Source organism: Vicia villosa, linkage group LG3, assembly GCF_029867415.1.
Source record: "Vicia villosa cultivar HV-30 ecotype Madison, WI linkage group LG3, Vvil1.0, whole genome shotgun sequence".
Classification (NCBI taxonomy): domain Eukaryota; kingdom Viridiplantae; phylum Streptophyta; class Magnoliopsida; order Fabales; family Fabaceae; genus Vicia; species Vicia villosa.
In genome coordinates this window covers 30,841,709-30,864,759 of record NC_081182.1, presented here as the reverse complement: position 1 = coordinate 30,864,759, position 23,051 = coordinate 30,841,709, and the positions used below count along the sequence as shown (strand labels likewise).

General features: G+C 32.8%; 2 protein-coding genes across 2 annotated transcripts; both read left to right on the top strand.

The window, feature by feature from the left end:
- The first annotated feature begins 2,987 nt into the window (after nucleotides 1-2,987).
- Nucleotides 2,988-4,377, top strand: LOC131655317 (F-box/FBD/LRR-repeat protein At4g00160-like). The gene is made up of 3 exons (XM_058925200.1): nucleotides 2,988-3,714; nucleotides 3,814-3,972; nucleotides 4,060-4,377. Exons 1-3 carry the CDS (start codon nucleotides 2,995-2,997, stop codon nucleotides 4,336-4,338), a joined length of 1,158 nt encoding a protein of 385 aa, XP_058781183.1. The 5' UTR covers nucleotides 2,988-2,994; the 3' UTR covers nucleotides 4,339-4,377.
- Nucleotides 4,378-5,129: 752 nt separating this feature from the next.
- Nucleotides 5,130-8,394, top strand: LOC131657809 (putative FBD-associated F-box protein At5g56390). The gene is made up of 6 exons (XM_058927168.1): nucleotides 5,130-5,201; nucleotides 5,307-5,387; nucleotides 5,477-5,665; nucleotides 7,143-7,787; nucleotides 7,874-8,032; nucleotides 8,122-8,394. Exons 1-6 carry the CDS (start codon nucleotides 5,130-5,132, stop codon nucleotides 8,392-8,394), a joined length of 1,419 nt encoding a protein of 472 aa, XP_058783151.1.
- Nucleotides 8,395-23,051: the final 14,657 nt, after the last annotated feature.

Genomic DNA, 23,051 nt, shown 5'->3' with positions numbered 1-23,051 from the left:
GATATGATGTCTCCTACAGGCTACAGGTATATCAAATTTCATCAGAGCTAAAATTTCCAATTATCTTATTGAGTTTGGTTGACTTTATAATGTGGAAAATCTCCAGGTACAGTATGTATATCAATATCTCCCTAGTCCAAATTTAGATTCATTTGTTAGTTTAATTGTTCCATACAACTTCTTTGTAACTCAATGCAGAACAGGAATGCCCTACTATAACAAGCATGTTTCACAATTTAACCCATTTGAATATTATATTATACTTTAACTATCCATCATTAGAGATTTTGAAGTGGAGTGGGCTCATAAAACTACTTCAAAATTCCTCCAGTATCACATCTCCCTCATCGTCCGTACCGAATAGATTTATATCCTTTCGAAAGGAGGATATTGTGTCCTCATCGTCTCAACATCTAGAAGTACCGACCGTCATTGATAGTCATGTTTGTCTTAGAATAAGGGATCATTAATCACTATGACTACTAGAATCATAACTGCCAACTATTCATAACTCAACGAGTTTGTAATTAACTTTAACATATGATTGTTTAACGGTCTCTACGAAATTCCCTCACGTCACTAAAATTCCTTCGTGGGTACCAAGGACGGATCTACCTTAAGCACTATGTGGGCAACTGCCCCCACTAAGATTTTAACTTCTTTTAGGTGTAGTGTATTAAAATATTGAAACTAATGCACACAATGTAATACGATTCATACAACCTGACAGCTCCAATTAAAAAAAATCAAAATATATATATATATATATATATATATATATATATATATATATATATATATATATATATATATATATATATATATATATATATATATATATATATATATATATATTATGAAAGTTTATTATCAAATATATATATTATATTTTTGAACCAACACATTATTTCTTATATAAAGTGCTTAATTATTGCATTAAAGTAAAATATTGTATATTGTATTTAATAATTTATATGCATAATATTTCTTTTAAATGTTAAAATAAAAGACTAAAAGTTTAAATATTCAAATCGCCCCCACAACGTAAATTTTTTGGATCTGTCACCGGTGGAATCTCTACGGCATGGTCGCTTTCATCTAACTCATTAATGATTGTCATTCTAAGAAAAAGAAAAAGTAGAAGAGAAAGGGGGAAGATTAAATATCATATGGACTATGTAAGTTGATACTAGGATTCAAATGAATTTACAAGAAATTCCTTAAAGAGCATGGTTAGAGAATAAAATGGAAGGGAAAACTGTAATTCGACTATTTATAGAGTCAAGCACATATGTCAAGTAGGATATCATCATTGCCAAATAATACACATGCACCCGCTCCTAAAGCAGCAAAGCATCAACAAACCACGATCTCATAATGCACACACATCAGAAACCCAAGCCCTTTGTGTCTTCTCGAGACAATTGCATCATCACACAACACTAAATGCACCACGTGCTTTTGAGAATCCAAGCATTAGGCCCTTTTAGGTTCGCTTGAGGGACTCGCCCTTCGATCCTCACTTGAGGGCCTCTAGACTATTCTTAAGGGACTCTCAAAGCATCACTTGAGGACTCGCTCTGCAGGGATCACTTGAGGGACTCACCCTTCAGGCTCTAATAAAGGGATTCACCCTTCAAAGCATCGCTTGAAGGACTCACATTTTAAGGCCTCATCGCCACGATATTATTGTTTTTCTCATCTAAATTTGTTTTCCCTACAATTGAAAAACTGTGAAATTGTATGTATAACTTAAACATTTCAACCCTCTAGAAACTATGAACTCTGATAACTTTAGCTGGGGTTCAGAAGAGATCGGCCCATGTCACACCTGACACAAAGATATCATTAGATTGTGTGAGGTGAGTGAGGGTGCATTTATGTGGTGAGCTCATGCCAAGAGCCTCTACAACGTGGATTGCCTAACCTAATCCGACTTAACATCAAATCAAGTCTTATGTAAACAATCCAGGTCACATGTGACATGAAATAGGTACGCCATTATGGCTCCTCACGATAACCATTCTTCATACTAGGGGAGAATCAATCTACCTATCTCCATAACGAGGTTAGGTGAGTATGAAGTAGAATCAATCAACTTTAAACAATTATTTGGTCCAGGAGATTAGGTCTATATAAACTCTAAGTCTTGTAGTTAGAATGATTCATTGTTTACATATTTAACACAAGTTAAGTTCATATTATTGTATGTATGACAAGTACAATATTACATCCTAATCTCAACAAGTTTCATTTTTACTAATTATATTTTACAAAAATTATATTTTATTTAAAAAGATGTTTAAAAAGTTTATTATATATCCATAACGTACACTATTTTCATCAATTAAAATCCAAATTTATTTGTCAATTTTAAATTTTTAATACTATAACTTACATAATTTGTATCACATCACAAATCTCAAGAAAACAATCACATTTACCCGCAATTATATTTCTAAATTATTTAAAATTCCAAAACTCAATTTAAATCCTAAATCTCCTTCGAAGATCTGCATCTCTTCAAATCATAAATCTCCTTCAAAGATCTATATATCTAGTATGGAGTGCCATGTTTATCAAAATAAATACTTATAAAAAAGTTTGCATAAATTATTATTTTTTAAAAATAAAATAATTTTATATATGTTATAAATTTTTTTAATAGTTTAAATAGTGTATAATAATTAATCTTTTTATCTAATGTATATTAAGAAATTATTATAATTTTTTTAAATATTAATTTTGAAGAATTGACTTAAGAATTATTTAAAGGGAAATGCTAACTAGTGCCCTTGTAATATCAATTAAGCTTAATTTAAATTGCAAAATAAAATTAATATCAATTAAGCCTAATCGGTAGTTTATAATCAAGATCTTTCAAATCAAAGTAAGTCCCACATTGTAAACATTGTAAAGCACATAGAGCAATATGGCTATAAAAAGTAGGCTTGGATTAAAAAACAGGGTTTTGCCGCAAACTCGTCCACTGCAATGTCGCTGCTTAGGCTTCGCATTCCTCGCAAAGAAGACCGAATTAGTGATTTACCGGACTCCCTTCTTGATCACATTCTCTCATTTCTTCCAACCAAAGACGCCGTGGCCACCAGCATCCTTTCAAAACGTTGGAGACCAATCTGGCGTTCACAACTTAACCTCTACTTCAACGACAGATCTTTTTCAGGCACTCTCGCCTTTTGCCAATTCTTCTATTCCTTCGTCACCATGCGATTGCGAGATAGCATCCTACCTATCCTCTCATTCCATCTTAATTTTCATTACCACTTCTACGACAAAGATTTTCACAATTTTCTTTATGTGCCTATTACAAGAGGAGTTCAAACTCTAATCATCCATATCTCCCACTCAAATTACTCTATGGCATTACCTTCATTTGTTCTAACCAGCAACACCTTGTCGGTCCTCAAATTGAAGAATATAACATTGAACGACGTTCCATGCGTTGATCTTCCCTCGCTCAAAGTCCTTCACTTGAAACATGTCACGTTCAAATGTTATGCATATCTCCAAAAACTTCTATCTGGCTCTCCCATTCTACAGGACTTGCAAACAAAGGATCTAAGTATGAAGATCCCTAATCACAGGTATGATTTAGGTTTTGCGATATCCAATTTGGTCAGAGCTAACGTTTTCAGTAATAATACTATTGGCCTTGAGTGGCTTCATAATGTGGAGCTTCTCCGCATACAACTGGTATGTATCAAATATCAATATCTCACACTAGTCCAAGTTTAGTATCACTTGTCAGTTTAATTGTTCAATACAACTTTGTAAGTTTGTAACTCAATGCAGAACAGGAAACCCCCTACAATAACGGGCATGTTTCACAATTTAACCCACTTGGAGCTTATATTCAACTTTGACTATCCATCATTCGTGGTTTGGAAGTGGAGTTGGCTCATAAAACTACTTCAAAATTCTCCCAGCCTTCAAACTCTTATCATTGATGAGGTCTTTAATGTTACTACCACTGCCCCTCTCCTTTTTTTTAGTTATTCTTCTGTATAATTTTAAAATGTTCAATTGTGTATTGTTCAGGTTAATGCACGACGCTGTTCCTTTGTTAAAGAATGGCAGGATCCAGAAGTTATTCCAGAATGCCTTTTATCTAATCTTACAACATGCTCGCTTAGAAATTACACTCACATAAATTGTGAGCTCCCGTTTGCAAAATACATAATGCAAAATTCAAGAGTACTAAGCACCATGACAATTCAGACTGCAAGTTTCGTAAAGACAAATACAAAGCTCAAAATGTTAACGGAATTATCTCGGTGCCCAAGGATTTCAGCCTCATGTAAACTTTTATTTAGTTGAGTGATACTTGATAGAGCATGTGGAAAATAGCAGCCCTAAGCTTGTCACAAACATACCCTTTATTTATAAATTCGTTCTCATTCTCAATATTGTGATGATTTCTTTTTGCATAATAACGTTCCCTTTATTTTTTATAATATATGCAAAATCATGTTATAATTTATAGCCAATTAAGTGTGATTGTGGGTGTATGGGATATGTTAAAGAAGTTGCATACGAGGTTATTGGTAGAGAATAAAGTAGAAAGATGTCTTTATGCTCTAGAATAACAATTATACTCACAAGACTAGTTCCTTTGGGTGACGTAGAATTCAATGGTGTATTAGGTTGGATTGTCATTTTTGTTCTGTTGGACTAATGTAAAAGAGTTGTAAGCTATGCTTAAACTTTTCTGTGAGGATGATGAGGCAGTTGGGGGAGAGAAAGACTGAACGGTTTGAGTTGGATAGTTTTCTAAGCATGTAATTTAGTCAGGAATGAATGAATTGTATTTCTGTAGATATTAAAGGAATTTTCTCCGCTACGAGACAACCATGTTATAATTACTACATATGCGACCAATGCTATTGTTGTAAGTATCAGATCGCCATCCAGACCAGAGCAAAAAGGTTAGGTTAGGTGCTACACCAAGATTATTTTTTAAGAGCAGTCTAAGTAACTTGCAAAAAGAGGCTCTAAGGGTATCATGAGCTAAACATGCCGTTGAAGAAATATTGCTTAAACAGATGTTTATAGGAAAAGATAAAGTTCTGGACTATCTCCGTCTGATAGAGTTGCTTGGGAAACAAACAATGACTGGAATTCAGCAGATAGGCAAGAACGGCTCCCTTCTGTTTCAGTTTCCGTGGAATGGATGCTTACAGGTGACTCGCTAAAAGCTGAAAGCATATTTTATTACTCTCAGCGTTTGTGCTGAACGCTTGCGTGCCCTTTATAGGCATTGCTAGCTTTGTGTTTTGATGAGTCAGTCTCTGCCTAGGTTGTCCTTGGTTTATGCATTAATCAAATTAAGCAATATGTTTGTTTTAGTTCACATTAAAGTCGACAAGGTACTGTCAATTCGTATCGTCGACTTTTTGCTTGTATAAATCACAGTAATTTTGACATGTTTCTTTTGCAAGGTCTACTTTATGACAAGACCTTGTTAGCTCTACTGTACATGTGGGCAGTCAATCCACATCCACATGAGTTATCTGAAATCATGTCACAGGAAAATTTTGGGTTGGAACGTGGGAAGCTGCTCCAAAGCCATTTGTCATCAGGAATTGCTGCTTCTCTTGATGATATCACTGATGGAGAATCATCAGCCCACCTTCGTGAAAGAGCGGTATAGCAATTGCTGTCATAAACAGACTTAAGATCAAATTTTAAAATTATTGAATTGTGAATTATAATTTTTGGTGACGGGCATAAACTCAGACGTAAGATTAGTTAAATTTTTTATATCTATTTCGTTTAGGGAAAGCTCCTCAATTTTACAAGGTTAATCCTGGACCTGTGGTCTTGTCGATAATTAATACAATTGAAGCTGGCACACCAGTTGATGATATAAGTCTATGAAGTTATGATGATAGTTATCTTGATATAATCTAGTTGGATTTTACGGTGTTTTTATATATAAGGTTATAAGTTGGACCAATTGTGTTCAAGAGTCAATAACTGAATATGTTTTCGTGATATGCAAGGTTTGCATTATGCGTAGGGAACCATCCCTTTGGTTTGTCTTCTTATTGAGCCGATATAATACTAGTTTAAGAATTTAGCTAATATAAAACACTGGATTATCTTTAGAAAGTAAAGCAAATATGGTTGTGGGTGTAAGGTTGCTCGAGTGTGACTTGTGAGAGAAAAATGAGTTATTTACTATATATTGACTATAAAGTTGTGATGCCAATGTCACGCTGTTAAATTGCTTATTTTGCTGTTCTAGATCATACCTACACACAGCAGTGGATTTTAATTCCGAACAAAGAGCAGGTCGATTGAACATATACGCGCAACGTCGACGATGACAGTGACATATTTTGCAAGTGGTGTTATCGGCTATGTTTAATTTGACCTTTTTGTTTTTCTTCTCTCTTCTTATCCTTTGTAAACCAGTTTCATGGTTTTAAGTGTTGAAAACTGGTTTTTGATATTTTTACCGGTTTTAAAACTGGTTTAATTTTTTGCAACCGGTTTTGACAATTTTGGTTTTACATCCAAACCATTTTAGTGGTTTTTATGTGGATATGGATTGGATATCAGTAAATCCAAACCATGAACACCCCTAAGCAGACAAAGATGACTAGAAATGAAAGAGGAACAGAAACAGAAGCAGCCAAGAACTCTTCAAAACAGGATGAAGATTGGAAGAAAAAAACAGCACTCACCTAGGCTAAACAAGCAAGGGAGGAGAAAGGAGAATGAGGGTGAAAATAATAGAGATTGAAAGGATCAATCAAAATTATATTTTGGAAGATTTTTTTGGAGAATCATCTCAGTCCAGCACACCATTCTTTTTATTAATGTATTTTGCATGTTTTTCATCATAATTTTTTATATGAAGATCCTTACTATGTGTTAAATTTTTAGAATGTAATGATTGTAAAAATTATAACTAACAAGAACATCAAGTTCCTCCAATTCCTTTTATAAGTGGTTAACATGTCACTCCTTATGCTTAGTCAGCTACACATATTTTAGAGCAAGATGCCTTTAAATAATAGGCTATGACTTTAAATTCAGGTTTTGTTCAATCTCGTCCGCTACAATGTTGTGGTTTTGCATTCGACAGAAAGAAGACAGAATAAGTGCTTTACCAGACTCACTTCTTCATCACATTCTCTCGCATTCTTTCAAAGCGTTGGAAACAACTCTGGCGATCACAGCTCAGCCTCTACTTTGATGACAGATATTTTCCAGACACTTTCGCCTTTCGCGGATTCTTCAATTCCTTCATCATCATGCGAGATAACACCCTACCCATCCTCTCGTTCCACCTTTATTGTCGCCACCCCCCCCGCTTTGCCTGCAACAACCATTTCTACAAGTTTGTTTATGCCGCAATTACAAGAGGTGTCCAACACCTAATTATCGATGTCTGCCAGCCAGATGATTCTCGTCCAACCAGATCAGCATTGCCTTCTTTAGTTCTAAGTACAAAAGCCTTGTCAGTTCTCAAATTGAAGGAGATAACATTGTACGATGTTTCGTGCGTTGATCTTCCGTTGCTCAAAGTCCTTCACTTGGAATCTGTCAAATTCACTTACTATGAATATCTCCAAAAATTACTATCTGGCTGTCCCATTCTACAGGAGTTGGAAGCAAAGGATTTAAGTATATGGATCAATACTATGATATCTCCTACCGGTATTGCAAGTATATCCAGTTTGATCAGAGCTAATATTTTCAGTTATCTTATTGAGTTTGATTGGCTTCATAATGTGGAGCATCTCCACATACAATTGGTATGTATCAATATCTCACTACTCCTTAATTTAGTTTCACTTTTCACTTTAATTATTCCATACAACTTCTTTGTAACTTAATGCAGAACAGGAAACCCCCTACTATAACGGGCATGTTTCACAATTTAACCCACTTGGAGCTTATTTTCAACTTTGACTATCCATCATTTGGGATTTTGAAATGGAGTTGGCTCATAAAACTACTTCAAAATTCCCCCCATCTTCGAACTCTTATCATTGATGAGGTGGTCTTTAATGTTACCATTGCCCCCTCTCCTTTATTTAGTTTTACTTCTATATATTTTAAAAATATGTTCAATTGTGTATCATTCAGGTCAATGTAGTACGCCGTTATAATGAATGGGAGGACCCAGAAATTGTTCTAGAATGCCTTTTATCTCATCTTACAACATGCTCACTTAGAAACTACAGCCTCATGTATTGTGAGTTTCGATTTGCCAAATATATAATCCAGAATTCAAGAGTACTAAGCACCATGACAATTCAGAGTGCCAAATTCCTTGACACAAATACAAAGCTCCAAATGTTAATGGAATTATCTTTGTGTCCAAGGATTTCAGCCACATGTAAACTTTTATTTATTTGAACGATACTTCTGTGCAATAGCAGCTATAAGCTTGTCACAAACATACTAATAATTCCAATAAATATGAGATTCTACTTTATAAATTCACTCTCATTATCAATCTTGTGATGGTTTGTTTTTGCACAATAAGGAACCCTTTATTTTTTTAGGATACATGCAAAATCATGTTATAATTTGTAGGCAATGAAGCGTGGTTGTGGGTGTATGGGATATGTCAAAGAAGTTGCATAAGAGGCTATAGGTAGAGAGCTAAGTAGAAAGATGTATTTATGCTCTAGAATAACAATTATACTCATAAGACAGGTTCCATGGTGTATTAGATTGGTTTATCATTGTTGTTTTATTGGAATGTAAAAGAACTATAAGCTATGCTTAAACTTTTTTATGAGGATGTATAAGGCAGTTGGGGGGGAGAAAGATTGAACGATTTGAATTGGATAGTTTTTCTAGACATGTAATTTAGTCAGGAAGGAATGAATTGTATTTCTGTAGAGATATTAAAGGATTTTACTCCATTACGAGACAACCATGTTATAATTACTACATATGCGACCAATGCTATTGTTGTAACTTGTAAGTATCAGCTCGCCATCTAGACCAGAGCAAAAGGGTTAGGTTAGGTGCTACACCAAGATAGTTTTTTAAGAGCAGTTAAGTAACTTGCAGAAAGAGGCTCTAAGGCTATGTTTGGGAGTTTGGAGGGGAGAGGAGGGGAAGGCTTCCAAAAACAAAATTTAAAAAAAATGTAGGAAAATATTTGACATTTTGTGAAAAAATGATTTTGTTTAGAATGATAAAAAAATTATTATTATTACAAAATTTTTAATTTTCAAAATAGTATAACAACCTAAAAGATATTTGGAAAATTTATGTAAGCCCTTCAAAACCCTCCAAAACCCTCCTTCAATACAATTTTTGAGTTCCCCCATTTTATGGGGTTTTTGGTGTTATGAATAAACTCAAACCCTCCAAAACCCTCCCACCCAAAATCTTTTTATCCTTTTCACCCAATTCCTCCTATTTTTCAAAACCCTCCCCTCCCTTCCCCTCCAAACTCCCAAACAAAGCCTAAGGGTATCATGGGCTCCAAAAAATGCCATTGAAGAAATTGCTCCAGAATATGTTTATAGGAAAAGAAAAAGTTTTGGACTATCTCCGTCTGGTAGAGTTGCTTGGGATATAATGACTGGAATTCAGCAGATGGACAAGAACAACTCCCTTCTGTTTCAATTGTTGTGGAATGGATGCTTACAAGTGATTAACTAAAAGACAAAAACATATTATGTATGTATGTATTCTGTACTGTTTTTATTATTCTCGTCTCTGCCTAGGTTGTCCTTGGTTTATGCATTAATCAAATTAAGCAATATGTTTGTTTTAGTTGCACATTAAAATCGACAAGATCACTGTCAATTCATATGGTCGACTTTTTGATTGTAATTAAAATTACAGAGTAATTCTGACATGTTTCTTTTGCAGGGTCTACTCTATGACAAAACGTTGCTGGGAAAGCTCATAGGTGATAGTGAACTTTCAAGAAATGATGAGAAATAAGGATGTTGACGACATGTCATCTGATGCCAGTAGCTTACATACATGTGGGCAGTCAATCCACATCCAAATATGAGTTATTTGAAATCATGTCGCATGAAAATTTTGGGTTGGGGCGTGCGAAGCTGCTCTAAAGCCATTTGCGATCAGGAATTGCTGCTTCTCCTGATGATATCACTGATGGAGCATCATCTGGCCGTCTTCGTGATAGATTGGTTGTGGAAGAACGGTATAACAATTGTGGAAGAACGGTATATCATCTGCAGCAGGCATAAACAGACTTAAGAGTTAAGATCAAATTTTAAAACCATTGAATTGCGAATTATAATTTTTGGTGACATGCATAAACTCAGACGTAAGATTAGTTAACTCTTTTATATCTATTTCAATTAGGGAGAGCTCCTCAATTGTACAAGGTTGATCCTGGACCTGTGGTCTGAGTTCATTAAAAATATACTTTGATGATTCAAAATGGCAGGATCTATTTCTGTTTCACATGGCTGGAAAATATTCAACATAATCTCTAGTGAACAGATATGCTTGGACACTAGTCTGAGCTGTGTTACATTTGAAAAAGAAATTATGTTTTGAAAATTTTGTCAAAGTTTTTGATGATGCTAGCTACTTGTTTTGAAGCATAATAAAAATCAATTATTTACCCATACTTTTCTACGGGGGTGGCAAAACGGGTCGTCCACCCCGCCTTATGCCCGCCAAAAAACGAGCGGGGCGGGCATACCCGCCAAGTAAAATGAACATAAATGTCATGTCCGCCCCGCAAAGATGGCGGGTTGACAGGCGGCAGACTTACCCGCCTAATTTTATTTATATATATTTTTAATAGATTAATAGGCTTTTTATACCTTTTAATTAAACTTTTTACTTATTTTTTAAAACAATTTTTGATAAAAGCAACTTTTTAATAAATTTACTTAAAAAAATATTACATATATTTATAGATAAATGTATAAAATAAACCATAAAGAATTACAATTACTAGAATTAACTAAAAAAATAGTGAGTTTTGAAGGAGGGGCAGGCGGCGGGCTTTGGCGGGGCGGGTATGGCGGACGGCGGGTTTTGACGAGCGGTGAGTCTAAAATCCCAACCCAACCCGTTATTTTTTGGCGGGTGCGCGGGCCACGGCCCGTTTTGCCACCCCTACTTTTCTAGCATTGAGGTCAAAACACTATTTTTTTTTGTCTTAGTCAAAATGCATTATAGGCATTTTCTTATTTCTCATTATTTCTCATATAGGAATTTTTAATAAATCTAGAGTCGAAGAGAATTGAACTATTTATTTGAATTTTATTTTTAATGTGGTAGTTTTAATATTAATGCATTATATATTCTATTTGAATTTTATTTTTATAAAAATAAAAAATATTAATCAATTAATTCTTTTATTAGAATTATTATATTATTGTAAATATTACTCTAAAATATATAAATAAGACAACTAAATATATATAAATAGATTTTAAAAATTAAATTTTTAGAAAAATGCCAGAGGTCTAGCAAGTTTTATCAATTTAAATTTGGGAATTTCTTTTTAAACCCCTTAACCTTTTGCAAATGGATCAAACAATTTTTCCAATTGACTTGTTATTTACACCTAAAAATAAAAAATAAGATGACAAAACAAAATGATAATAAAATAAAATGATTTTAATTTTAATAAAAATTCAAATTAAAAATTAAATTGAATTAGAATTAAAATTGTAAATCAAGAGTATTAGTAAAAATAAACAAAATACTAATAATTGAACAAAAAATGCATAAATGGGAATATATATTTTTTATTTTCTAAATGAATGCTAATGCAAATGGTGTTATACATATTATATATTTTTAATCTTTTTTTAATAACATAAGAATTGAAGAATTAATGGAAAATACGCGAAAATGCCTGATATTGTTGATCTTATGAATAAAAGATGTTTCGTGAATGCATGTATGTTATGCTGATGAAATGCGAAACATAAGCCAAACATTAACCTCAAGATTCAATGGATAACAACAAGTTGTTGGTTTGGATAGTTGTCAAACATTTCGTGATAATGTTGACCTTAAAACGAGTGTTGAGTTTTATTTAAAACCTTTAATAATATTCATAACCGAGGAAAAGTATCTCATGGAAAAGGATACAACATGAACTTCACCTATGTGAATTTCGAGATGGTGTTGTCTCAAAGTGAGAGTTGGAGTTTCTCTCAAAAAATTCATGAAACAAGATAGCATATGCCATAAATAAGTTCTAAGCGAGATATGAAGAGGAAGAATTTTAAAGAGTGCGTGTCAGGTATCGCCATTCTAACCATATGGGTTAATGGTTTAAAAGTATTATTACCTAATATTCCGATTAAACTTTGCATTATCCTCACTAAGATTAAGTTTAAAATTGAAAGATACCTAACTGTATTAACACTCTTTATATCTCATTTTCTAGAATTAGTCTTGTCATTATTATAACAAGTGGAGATTGTTGGAAATTATGAACAATAATTGTCACGGGCGTTGTTCCAAAATGACAAAATGGACAATTGAGATAATGACAATAAATGCATTGCAAATAGTCCCACATAAAAAGTGGAGCAAACTTTAAAAGCATTTATAAAGTCCTTGAAACATTAAACTCACCAAAGGAGCCAAATAGGATAAGGTGTTACATGGAGATATGTGGTGGTCTCAAGCATTATGGCACTTGTCACATCCAAACAACCTTTCGCCGGTGTCGCCACTGCCGACACCGGCTCTGTAACGCCCGAAAAAATGATTATTTGCTTAATTTATATGTTTGTGATGTTTAGTGAAGTTTTTCATGTAATTTTATTATTTGGCCCAAATTGAAATTTGTGAGGCTTGAGGTAATACTACCTAGGTTTTTAGAAACCAGTAACCTAATATTGGAGGAAAAATAGAAGAACGACGGAGAGAAGAGGAAATTAGGAGAAGAAAAGATATACGTGAAGTTTTCCGTTAAGAGAATAACGGAAGGATTACACGAAGCCGAAAAGCTTGGATTCGACTGGAATTGTTGAGCGGACTCCGAACACCAGGTAAGGGTGAGGTTCTTGCTCTATAAATGGGGATATGATGAACCGTATGTGGGGTTTAGGGTATTAATGTTATCTCTGTGTTTCGATATATTTTGATGTCTGTGGTGTTTGTTATGTGTTGTAATTTTTAGAAAATTTCATATGAAAATGTGGCTATGATGATTATTGATTAATTTGTGTTATTTGGGATTTTGGGTGAATTGAATTATTGGATCGATGAATTTTCTGTGTTGGTAATACCCCTGAGATGTTGTATGGCTAAATTCGGGAACCGGAAACATCCTGAGTTGATTGATGAAGATGAACGATGGAAATTATACAGGGAGTATAGAAGAAAAATTTAGTTGTGACGGGGCCCCATAAGAAGAGGTGGGCGCCCCAGGTATCATGAAAACAAAACAAAAAATATATATTTTATGGGACGAGGGCCACCAGTAAAGGGGTGGGCGCCCCTTAAAGAAAAAGTGGAAGGGCGGGGGCCACCATGGTGTGGGGTGGGCGTCCCTTAGCCCTGGGGTGGGCATCCCATATGTGGGATGGGGGCCACCAGCTTGTTTCATCACCAGCTTGTTTCATTTCCATATTTTCTTTAAAATATGCACTGATATATTTAGTATAATTTAAGTACCACATATAATTAATTAAACTGAAATGAATAGATAACCTGCAGAATTAGAATATTGGCCACAAATAAATTGATATAAATTAAAATGAAGTAGCAGTTAAATGACCAATTTCAGTAGTAGGTATTTGTATAGAACGAAATAGCATACAGCGGTATAATTGATGCAACGGGTATGTTCAAAATAACAATAGAAACATAGACAATATTATTAATAGGTTTTGTAGTTCTGCATGATTGTTGGAAGTGTTAATTTAGTTAGCAGACTGAAATAAATAGTGGACAGGAAATATATAGCGAGTAGAATAATATAAGGATTGTCTAGTAATAGTCCGCTAACCATGGTCCTTGCGTTATTTCGGTGATGTTGCGACGTGACGTGTTTTTGTGAGTTTTGTGAAGTATTGCGATGTTTTGCATGAATTATTTGTGATTGATTTATTGTTGGTTTCGTTGTTGTGATGTATTAGCGGTTTTATGATGTGACGTGTTCTCTTTTGCGATTGTTGTGACGTACTGAATTGTTGGATTCATGTGAACTGTCGTTATGTTATTCGTGATGATTTGTTGTTGTTGATTATGATTGTTGTTGAAGTGCTATCGTGACATGGTGATATTAAGTTGTAGGCCTATGGCCAGTGACGATGCGATGTTATGATTTTGTGATTACTGCGAAATGTAGGAAATAAAGCGACGTTGAGTTACCCTAATGATCGGTAACATTTGTGATATAGGCGTGTGCCTCGCGACGATGTGTTGTGATTTATTTTGTGATGATGCATTCATTGAATCTCATGATTGCATTTTTTTGAGACGGCTTGGATTGGCAAACAGCGACGAAGGTTTATGCCTGTTTTAATGCCTCTATTTGTTGGCAATTGATGATGGGGGCTGAAGCCCTAGGTACCACATGCATGTGCATTTGTTAGAGTCGCATTTCATTTGTGTGATAATGAGGTTATGTGTTTTGATATGTGAACTGATGTGATTTGTTGTGAACTTTGAATATGATCTTATGTGAGATATTGTGACTTGTGTTGTTTTGATTGAAACAGTGAAGTAATCAAGACGATAATGATTATACCGCAAAGTGATAATCATTATAACTTGAACCTGAAAATATACTGTTTATCATCACCCTGTTTATATTGGTTGATATCTCGCCCCTTTCTTTTGTATCGCCGTTACCTTTATACTGGTAACGTGCATGTGATAGCTTTGACGAAGCTTTAGACGATGTGAGTCGAGTCGGTGGTCGCTCTAATACGTAGCACTTGAGGGGATAAACGATTATTTTAATTATTTATTGTTTTGATTAATTTTAGTGATGTTATATTGTTGAATTATAACTTAAAGTTATATTGCGAAGATACTATGATTAAAAATGAATTTTTTGGAAGTTTTGTGAATTCCGCTACGAGATTAAATATGATTTGATGAAGTGATTTTGAGGATTAAGTTAATTATTATAATTTGTCCGTTTTGATTATACGTGCTATGTATCTATGGTGAAGGCAAGTATGTCGTAAATCATTTGAATATGAAAATGTGACATCTCAATTGTATGTTTTGTTGAATTTTATACTCTGATTTTCCGTATAATTATCGGGTAGAATTGGGGTATTACATTAGTGGTATCAGAGTTGGTCGGTCTGTCCGGCCAATGTTGTCTAATGTTGTTTATTCCTCTGTACGCGAAAAGTGTGTGAAACAATGTCGGTACTTGTTGTTTTTTGTTGTTGGTTGCAGGAATTACTTTGAGCAAAGTGGGGGAGAAGTTGTGCTTCTCGAATGTGGTTCAGTTGCAAGTTTGCAAAGAGGATTGTTGTCTTGGAGTTTCAGAAACTGAATCGCGGTGAGGGAATGTGTCTCTCAAGTGATGAGAAGTTTGGAAGCGAAGAGATTGTTAAGGGCTGTTCAGAAGATGATTGAGTTGAAGAGAGATGAGTTTTGAAGTGAGATTTCTGTAAGCAAAACGCAAGAAAACTGCCGAATAGTTATAGAACTTCGGAAATTCATAACTGGAGTTCTGGACATCCGATTTGAGTCCCGTTTGAAGCGTTAGAAAGCTAACGAGATGAACTTTATTATAAAAATGGTTGCGGCAGCTGTAATGGATTTATTTGTGACGGTATAATGTTGGAAAGAGGTGAAGTTGCGGTTATGCTTGTCCTTGGAACTAGATTTGTGCGTTGGTGTCGCGCAGGACGTCAGTGTCGGAGTTGCGTGAATTGAAGGAGTAATTAAGAGGATTGTTGAGAAGCAATTTAAAAGTCAAGTTTATTATTTGATAAGATTTAGTAGTATCGTAAAGTATGTCGCTGTGTGACATTGATTTTTGGCATTTTCGGGTAACGTCAGAAAATTGTATCTTGAGTCCCGAGTATCGGATTGATGTGTTGTTTGAGCCAACGAAGAGGTGAAATCATGCTCTACCTTATGGGAGAGTTATAAATACAATGAAGGTGATCTTATAGGAAGAGATTCTGAAGTCGGTTATGGAAGCATGAAGCTTGTTGAATAGGAACAGTTATTACTGCAATTGTTCGAAACGAAGTTAAGTAGAATGTGTCGTTAATGAATAAGTTGAGAGGATGAGATGTTCGGTATTAATGATGATTTGAGTACTGATGACTCTTAATGAAAAGTGAAGTAGTAGTAAAGGAGAAATATACTTTAGGACGATTGGAGTCGTAATTGTGATGCCAGAGTGGTGGCGTGCATAAAAGAAGGATTGTAGAGAATTTTTATCACCTATTGATGTGAGGAAGACTTTGTTGAGATTCCAAGTGGAATGATATTTTTACGCGAAAGATGTTATGGGATTTTGAGTAAAACCACGAGTTATGAATGTTGTTGAAGTCTTTTGCTAAGATGAGGACTTTGGTTGGAACAAGACGAATGGTGACGTACTAGTATATTAATAATTCTAGAGTTGGAGAATAATTAGCAATTGCGTAATGCTAAGTGACTATGAAGCGGATTGTGTAATATATTTGGGCATCGATGCCTCACCGACAAGATCAAATAAGAGGGAAGTTGTGCGAGTTGTAAAGACTCAAGGTGAATTATTGGACTATGACGATGTTAATGAATTTGAGTGCAAATTCTTAAAGGACACTATTATGTAGTAACGACGGTTTATACTTCAATATGGTTGTCGACTATCTATTGACAAATTGAGGACTTGATCACCCTTAATCTCTTGTTGGTAGTAGACGGAATCATGTGAATGGTATGCGCTTGTCTTGTTGTCTTAATAGTATAAGATGTGATTGATGTTAAACCGTGAGGGTAATTGTCACCAAGTTGTTGAACTTATGAAGAAGTGGATATGTAAGAGTGAAACAAAGGAGATTTTAGGTCCTTAAAACCATAGAACTCTACTATAAAAGGGGAGGTAAACATTAGAACCATATACACATTCTTTTCAACTAAAATATGTCTTTCGATTTTGATAGTCACCCTATTTATAAGCAACGGCAACTAAAAGAATAAAATCAATTATGGAAAGAAACCAACGGCTAGATTTCCACTCATGGATACACGCCAACTCGGGTGTACTCAAGTAATCTATAAGCTCAGAACCGACTCAGAGAATTTAGAGGCCCTGATCTAAATTTAAAAATTGACCCTAATAAAAAAATATAAAAAAAGTCAATTTTTTTTTGAAATTGTAAATAGCATTAAAAATTAGAGAAAAAATAAATTATAAGATTGTAATGTAATTAATTGAATTTGATATTATAAGATTGTTGATTAAGTGGTATGTTAATTTTCAATTGGAATGTAGCACGCGAGTTTGAATGTTACGTAAGATTTTGGCACTTTTGGCAAAATAATAATTAGGAAAATACTTATTAGTAAGAAAGTGGAAAAATAAGAAATGCAAGAATAGATCCCAACCATCCATTATCACCACAACTCCATGATCCTTATTAAAAAGGAAGTTAAATTTAAAATTAATTTAAAATTTACTACTATTTTAGTGACACATACTCATTCTTGCATTTCTTCTTCAAATTGCTTCGTACTAAATAGCACTGCTCTAATAATTAATACACATTAAAATCAAAAGGCGAGATTACAGATGGATCGAACCCTGCATCCTCAGAATTAAAAAATCAGTATTTAGCCGCTATGCTGTTTAACTTCCAATGTAATAAAGATTCAGCAAAGCATATCTATATATTTATTATCTATAACTATATATAAAGAGGATAGAAGAGTTTGGACTGGCCTAATTTTATTCCCTTTTTACCCTTTAAAATACAGTTTATTTTATTTTTAAAAAAAATTGTAATAAAATGGTGCAGTTTTTTAAAAGAAGTTTAACTGCAAAACCACGTCATTAGATGTGGAGAAAATTTGGTTACCAGACGAAAATGATGGTAACTAACAACCCATCATCTCTTACATATACCTTCTTCTTTCTCTTATGACACTGATTCTTTCACATTCCAATAATCAAACTCTTTCACCTTCTCTTATTCATTCTCGAAATCTCTTTCATTTTCAAAAACTTCGACTAATTTGAAAGACAAACCCTTGAATAACAATTAACAACTATAAATCCAACCGAACCAAATTTTTCAACTGACTCGCTGCTTTTCAAATCTCTCAGTTTCGATTCTAAATGACATATTTGATTCCAAAGCCTATCAATCTATGCGAGTTATGAAAACGATTTGGAAATTAGAGAAAATACAAATTTAAAGGGCTACTGTTTTGAAACCCGTGAAACAATTAAGGTTATGCATGCAATCAGTTTGTATTTACATGTTTCTATAACGATAGGTAAGCGTAAGAGTATAAAATTTTGTTCAGGAGTTTTTTTCTATTATTAACTGTATCATGTTTTGGTAGATTCAATGGATAATATGATAATAACTGCTTTGAAGGAAGTTAGGGTAACTGTTGCCCTCAATCAAACACACAAATTAAAAAAAATTAATTGATGCAGGTAATTAGAAACCCTATGAGATATGTGGGATGCGTGGTGGCAGTTTTGTTCACTGCAAGGCAACATCAATGGTTGCAGATGTTTTTTCAGTGCTCCATCCCAAAATATTAAGCAACCACCCAAACTATTGCATCAAACCAAACAATCAAAGTATTCCTCTTTTGCTTTAAAATTCCAGTTGATTTTTGTGTTGTAATTTTAACTTATTCGTTTAATTCTTATCTTATTCATATTAATAAATTTAGGTCGTGATAATGTCAACTTTTTTTCAATCCTCTCATTTCATTTGATTTTTAGTGGAGAGTTGCCCAATTTTAGATGCAAGCAATGAAATGAGCAAAGATTGAGGGGTTTTCAGTGTAGGGTTCATGCCCTTTATACCAATCTTATTAACAAAGAGAGTTGTATGACAGACAAGTGAATGAAACAAAATAATTGATTGTTTTTCATGTCTTCCATAGTTCATGGAAAACCCTGAGTAGATCAATGCATATAAACAACCCATGAAAATAGAATGGACATCCTATGACCAATAATTGCAAATTCACCTTATTTTCCTTTATGGTTTTAGTAGTAGGCTTCGGAGTGCCAACACGTGTTGTTCTGTCTTATAAGCCTACCACTCTCATCTTTTGACCACTAAAATCCTTCCCCATACATTCTTCATCTTATTTGCTAAATAATTTTCTTAAATTATTATTTAAGACGCTTATCATACGCATATTATCGTGGAATTTTGTAAAACTAAAGTAAATTATAGATTTTTAGAAAATATCATTCATTTATTTCTTATCAATTTACTTTGGGAAAAATTACAGAAAACCGGGAAAAATTACAGAAAACCCAAAAGAAAGAAGATTCAATGAAAGAATGATCTTGCACACCTACTGGATCATATGGTTTAAGAGGAATGGAGTGATATTCAACAATGTTGACTGGGCAATAGATGATATTGTAAACCAGGTAAAAGTAATTTATTTGGTTTGGCATATGATTGGCCTAAAGAAGAGGGGGTGGTAAGAGAATGTCTCAATGAAAGATGGTGAGACTGTGGGCAGAATGAAGAAAAAGTGTAAGAAAATAGAAGGTCGTGTAGGCCAGTCTTTTGCGTCGGATTTAACACATATTTAACAATGGAAATTTGTGTAGGCCTAAACGTTCCAGCAGGTTTTTTAAATTTTGTGTAATGGAGCATACATTGCAAGTTTTGTGATATGGATTGTGATACATGTAATGGAGCATATCATACATTGCAAGTTTTAAATATTTAATAAGTAAGAGATATAATTTGCAGACTTTAATGTTATAAAAGGAGTAATATCTTCAACCAAACTCCAATATATTAATTCACAAAATATGAGTGAAGAAAAGGAAAACGATTAATTTTATAAGTAGAAAAATATATGTTTTTTTTGTTTCTTTAGTCAATAACTTCTTCTAAATACTCCCTCCGGTCCTACTTATAAGATAAAGTTGACTTTTTAGTAGGGATGGCAACGGGTGCCCGCGGGTGCGGGTTTTATACTACCCAAACCCGCACCCGAAATTACCACCCGAACCCGAACCCAAACCCAAAAGCTATTCGGGTGACAAAATAACACCCACGCCCACACCCGTTGGGTTCGGGTTTTTTCACCCAAACCCAAACCCGCAACAAAATACATAAAATATATTTTTCCTACAATTTTCTTACAACTTTCCATAAAATATATATATATATATATATATATATATATATATATATATATATATATATATATATATATATATATATATATATATATATATATATATAATATATATGAGGAGGGATCAAATTACACCCGAAGAGTTACACCACGAGTTACACTCGTTCAATAACTACATCTCGAATTAATATTTTATAAATTTAACCGTTGGATTGAAACATAATATCATATAGATCATACCTATAAAATTTGAGCTTAATCTATAATGATTTACTATGTCATTGAATTACATTAAAATTAACGTTATATGAAAGCTCATTTTGACGTTAATCTTTGGATATCTTGATGATATAGTAAATCATTATAGATTAAGCTCAAACTTTATAGGTATGATCTATATGATATTATGTTTCAATCCAACGGTTGAATTTAAAAAATATTAATTCGAGATGTAGTTATTGAACGAGTGTAACTCGTGGTGTAACTCTTCGGGTGTAATTTGATCCCTCCTCAATATATATATATTATATTATAATATATATTATAATATATATATATATATATATATATATATATATATATATATATATATATATATATATATATATATTTATATATTCGGGTGTGATTTCGGGTTTCGGGCGCGGGTTTCACACTACCCAAACCCGCACCCGAACCCGAACCCAAACCCAGTCAATTTGGATTTTCACCCGTTGATTCGGGTTCGGGTGCGGGTGGGCCCCGCGGGTTTGGGTCTGTTTGCCATCCCTACTTTTTAGGTTTATTGAATAATCTATGTATCTGACATTTGTTCGATTAAATTGCACATTAAGAAAAAGAACAGGTAAAAAGTACTTATATGTTATAATAAAACTCAAAATATTATTAAGAGAGACGGACACAACATATTTATACATGACAAAAAAAAGACCTTCATATAAATAAGTATATATTTAATTTATTCTCTGTTTTATATAATCAATATTTATTTTATATAATTATATATTAATTGTGTCACATTTAATATTTATTTAATGCAAAACAAATTACTATATAATCAAATATATGTCACAAAATTTATTAAATAAATTATTTAAATTAAGATAAAAAATAAATTAAAAAATATGTTTAAATCACAAAATATATTAAATAAATAATTTAAATTAAAACAAAATTAAATAAAAACATACGCTTATATTTTGACGCTGTGCACATTAAAAAAAAGCAGACAAACGGGCATGGGAGTGCCCGTTTGAACGCTAGTTGTATATAATATAAAAAAGAAATTTAGGCCCCTATATTTTGGAGGCCCTGTGCAACAGCCAGCTTGCACAGACCCAAAACCGGCCATGTATAAGTTACGTCATATTCTACCTAGTCACATCAATACATGTGTCAGAAAATGGTTACAAAACGTTTTAATGATGGAGCCGCATTAAATGCACATGTTCTCCGTTACTTCTTCAAAACCGATCCCATGTGTTTCAGTTTCATTCCACATCGAATCACGACATGGAGCCTAATCAATGATATAAAAGAATTCCCTTAACTCCTTCCGTGTCCGACTCCTTTAGGGGTTTAGAATATTTAAAAATTAATTTTAAAATAAATTATGTAATTATTATAAAAATAATATTTAAAAACAAATTTTAAAATAAATTATTTAATTATTTAAAAATAATTTTATAATTTGAAATATAATTTTTTATGTCACTATCTTGTCTAATGTATACCAAACACATGAAACCATAAAATAATATTATATTTTTTATTATATTGTACCAAATTTTTTATAAAATACATATTTTATTAGTAGTATTATTATTATCATTATTATTATTATTATTATTATATTTTATTTTTATCAGGCTCTTTTTAATTTTTATCTTATAATAGATAATAAACGAACCTTTGTATCCTCTAAAATAAAATAGTAAAATTAATTTAATATATTAAATTCATTAATTATGCACTCATTTTTGCTTAAGTATAATAAATAAAATTTAAAAAATATATATCTCGTTTCATAGTCACAGAATAATTATATATATATATATATATATATATATATATATATATATATATATATATATATATATATATATATATATATATATATATATATATATATATATATATATATATATATATATATATATAGGGGCGGAGCTACCTTAGGACAGGGGGTGGCCATGGCCACCCCAAAGTTTTGATAAATTTTTTCTAAAATAGGTATAGTGTACTTTTTTTTATCAGACATTATATTAATTTAGTTTCATGCAAATAAATGCATATTTAGTGTCTTAGCTGAGTGGTTATAGCCATTTTAATCTTCCTTTGTTTCACGGGATCAACTCCAATTGACATGCATTTTCACAATTTCTTTTAAATATTGGCATTTTCTTTTGAAACTTCTTTATTTTTTTAATGGATGCACATTCATTCATTATACAATTAATTTCAATTTTAATTTTACAAAAACTATTTTTTTAAAATTTCTCAAAAATAACTTTTGACTATAATTTTTTTAAATTCTCATACATGTAAATTATTTAGTTATTGGTTTTTTATCGTTTTTATACACACAAATTGTTTGATTGTTATATATTTCACACTAACTGCTTTCAACCTGGTATACCGTTTAAAATCAAAGAATAAATAATATATGAAAAGGAAAATTTTACAATATAAAGAGTATATTCCTAAAATCAAAATATTACAATATAAAAAATAATACTGCGTTGACAATGATTCGGAAGCTTTCCAAAATATAA

Excerpts from the sequence above, each read along its gene's own strand:
- LOC131655317 (XM_058925200.1), top strand. The coding sequence starts at position 2,995 with ATGTCGCTGCTTAGGCTTCGCATTCCTCGCAAAGAAGACCGAATTAGT. Across the intron at positions 3,715-3,813 it reads AGCTTCTCCGCATACAACTG|AACAGGAAACCCCCTACAAT; the intron begins GTATGTATCAAA and ends AACTCAATGCAG. Across the intron at positions 3,973-4,059 it reads AAACTCTTATCATTGATGAG|GTTAATGCACGACGCTGTTC; the intron begins GTCTTTAATGTT and ends TGTATTGTTCAG.
- LOC131657809 (XM_058927168.1), top strand. The coding sequence starts at position 5,130 with ATGACTGGAATTCAGCAGATAGGCAAGAACGGCTCCCTTCTGTTTCAG. Across the intron at positions 7,788-7,873 it reads AGCATCTCCACATACAATTG|AACAGGAAACCCCCTACTAT; the intron begins GTATGTATCAAT and ends AACTTAATGCAG. Across the intron at positions 8,033-8,121 it reads GAACTCTTATCATTGATGAG|GTCAATGTAGTACGCCGTTA; the intron begins GTGGTCTTTAAT and ends TGTATCATTCAG.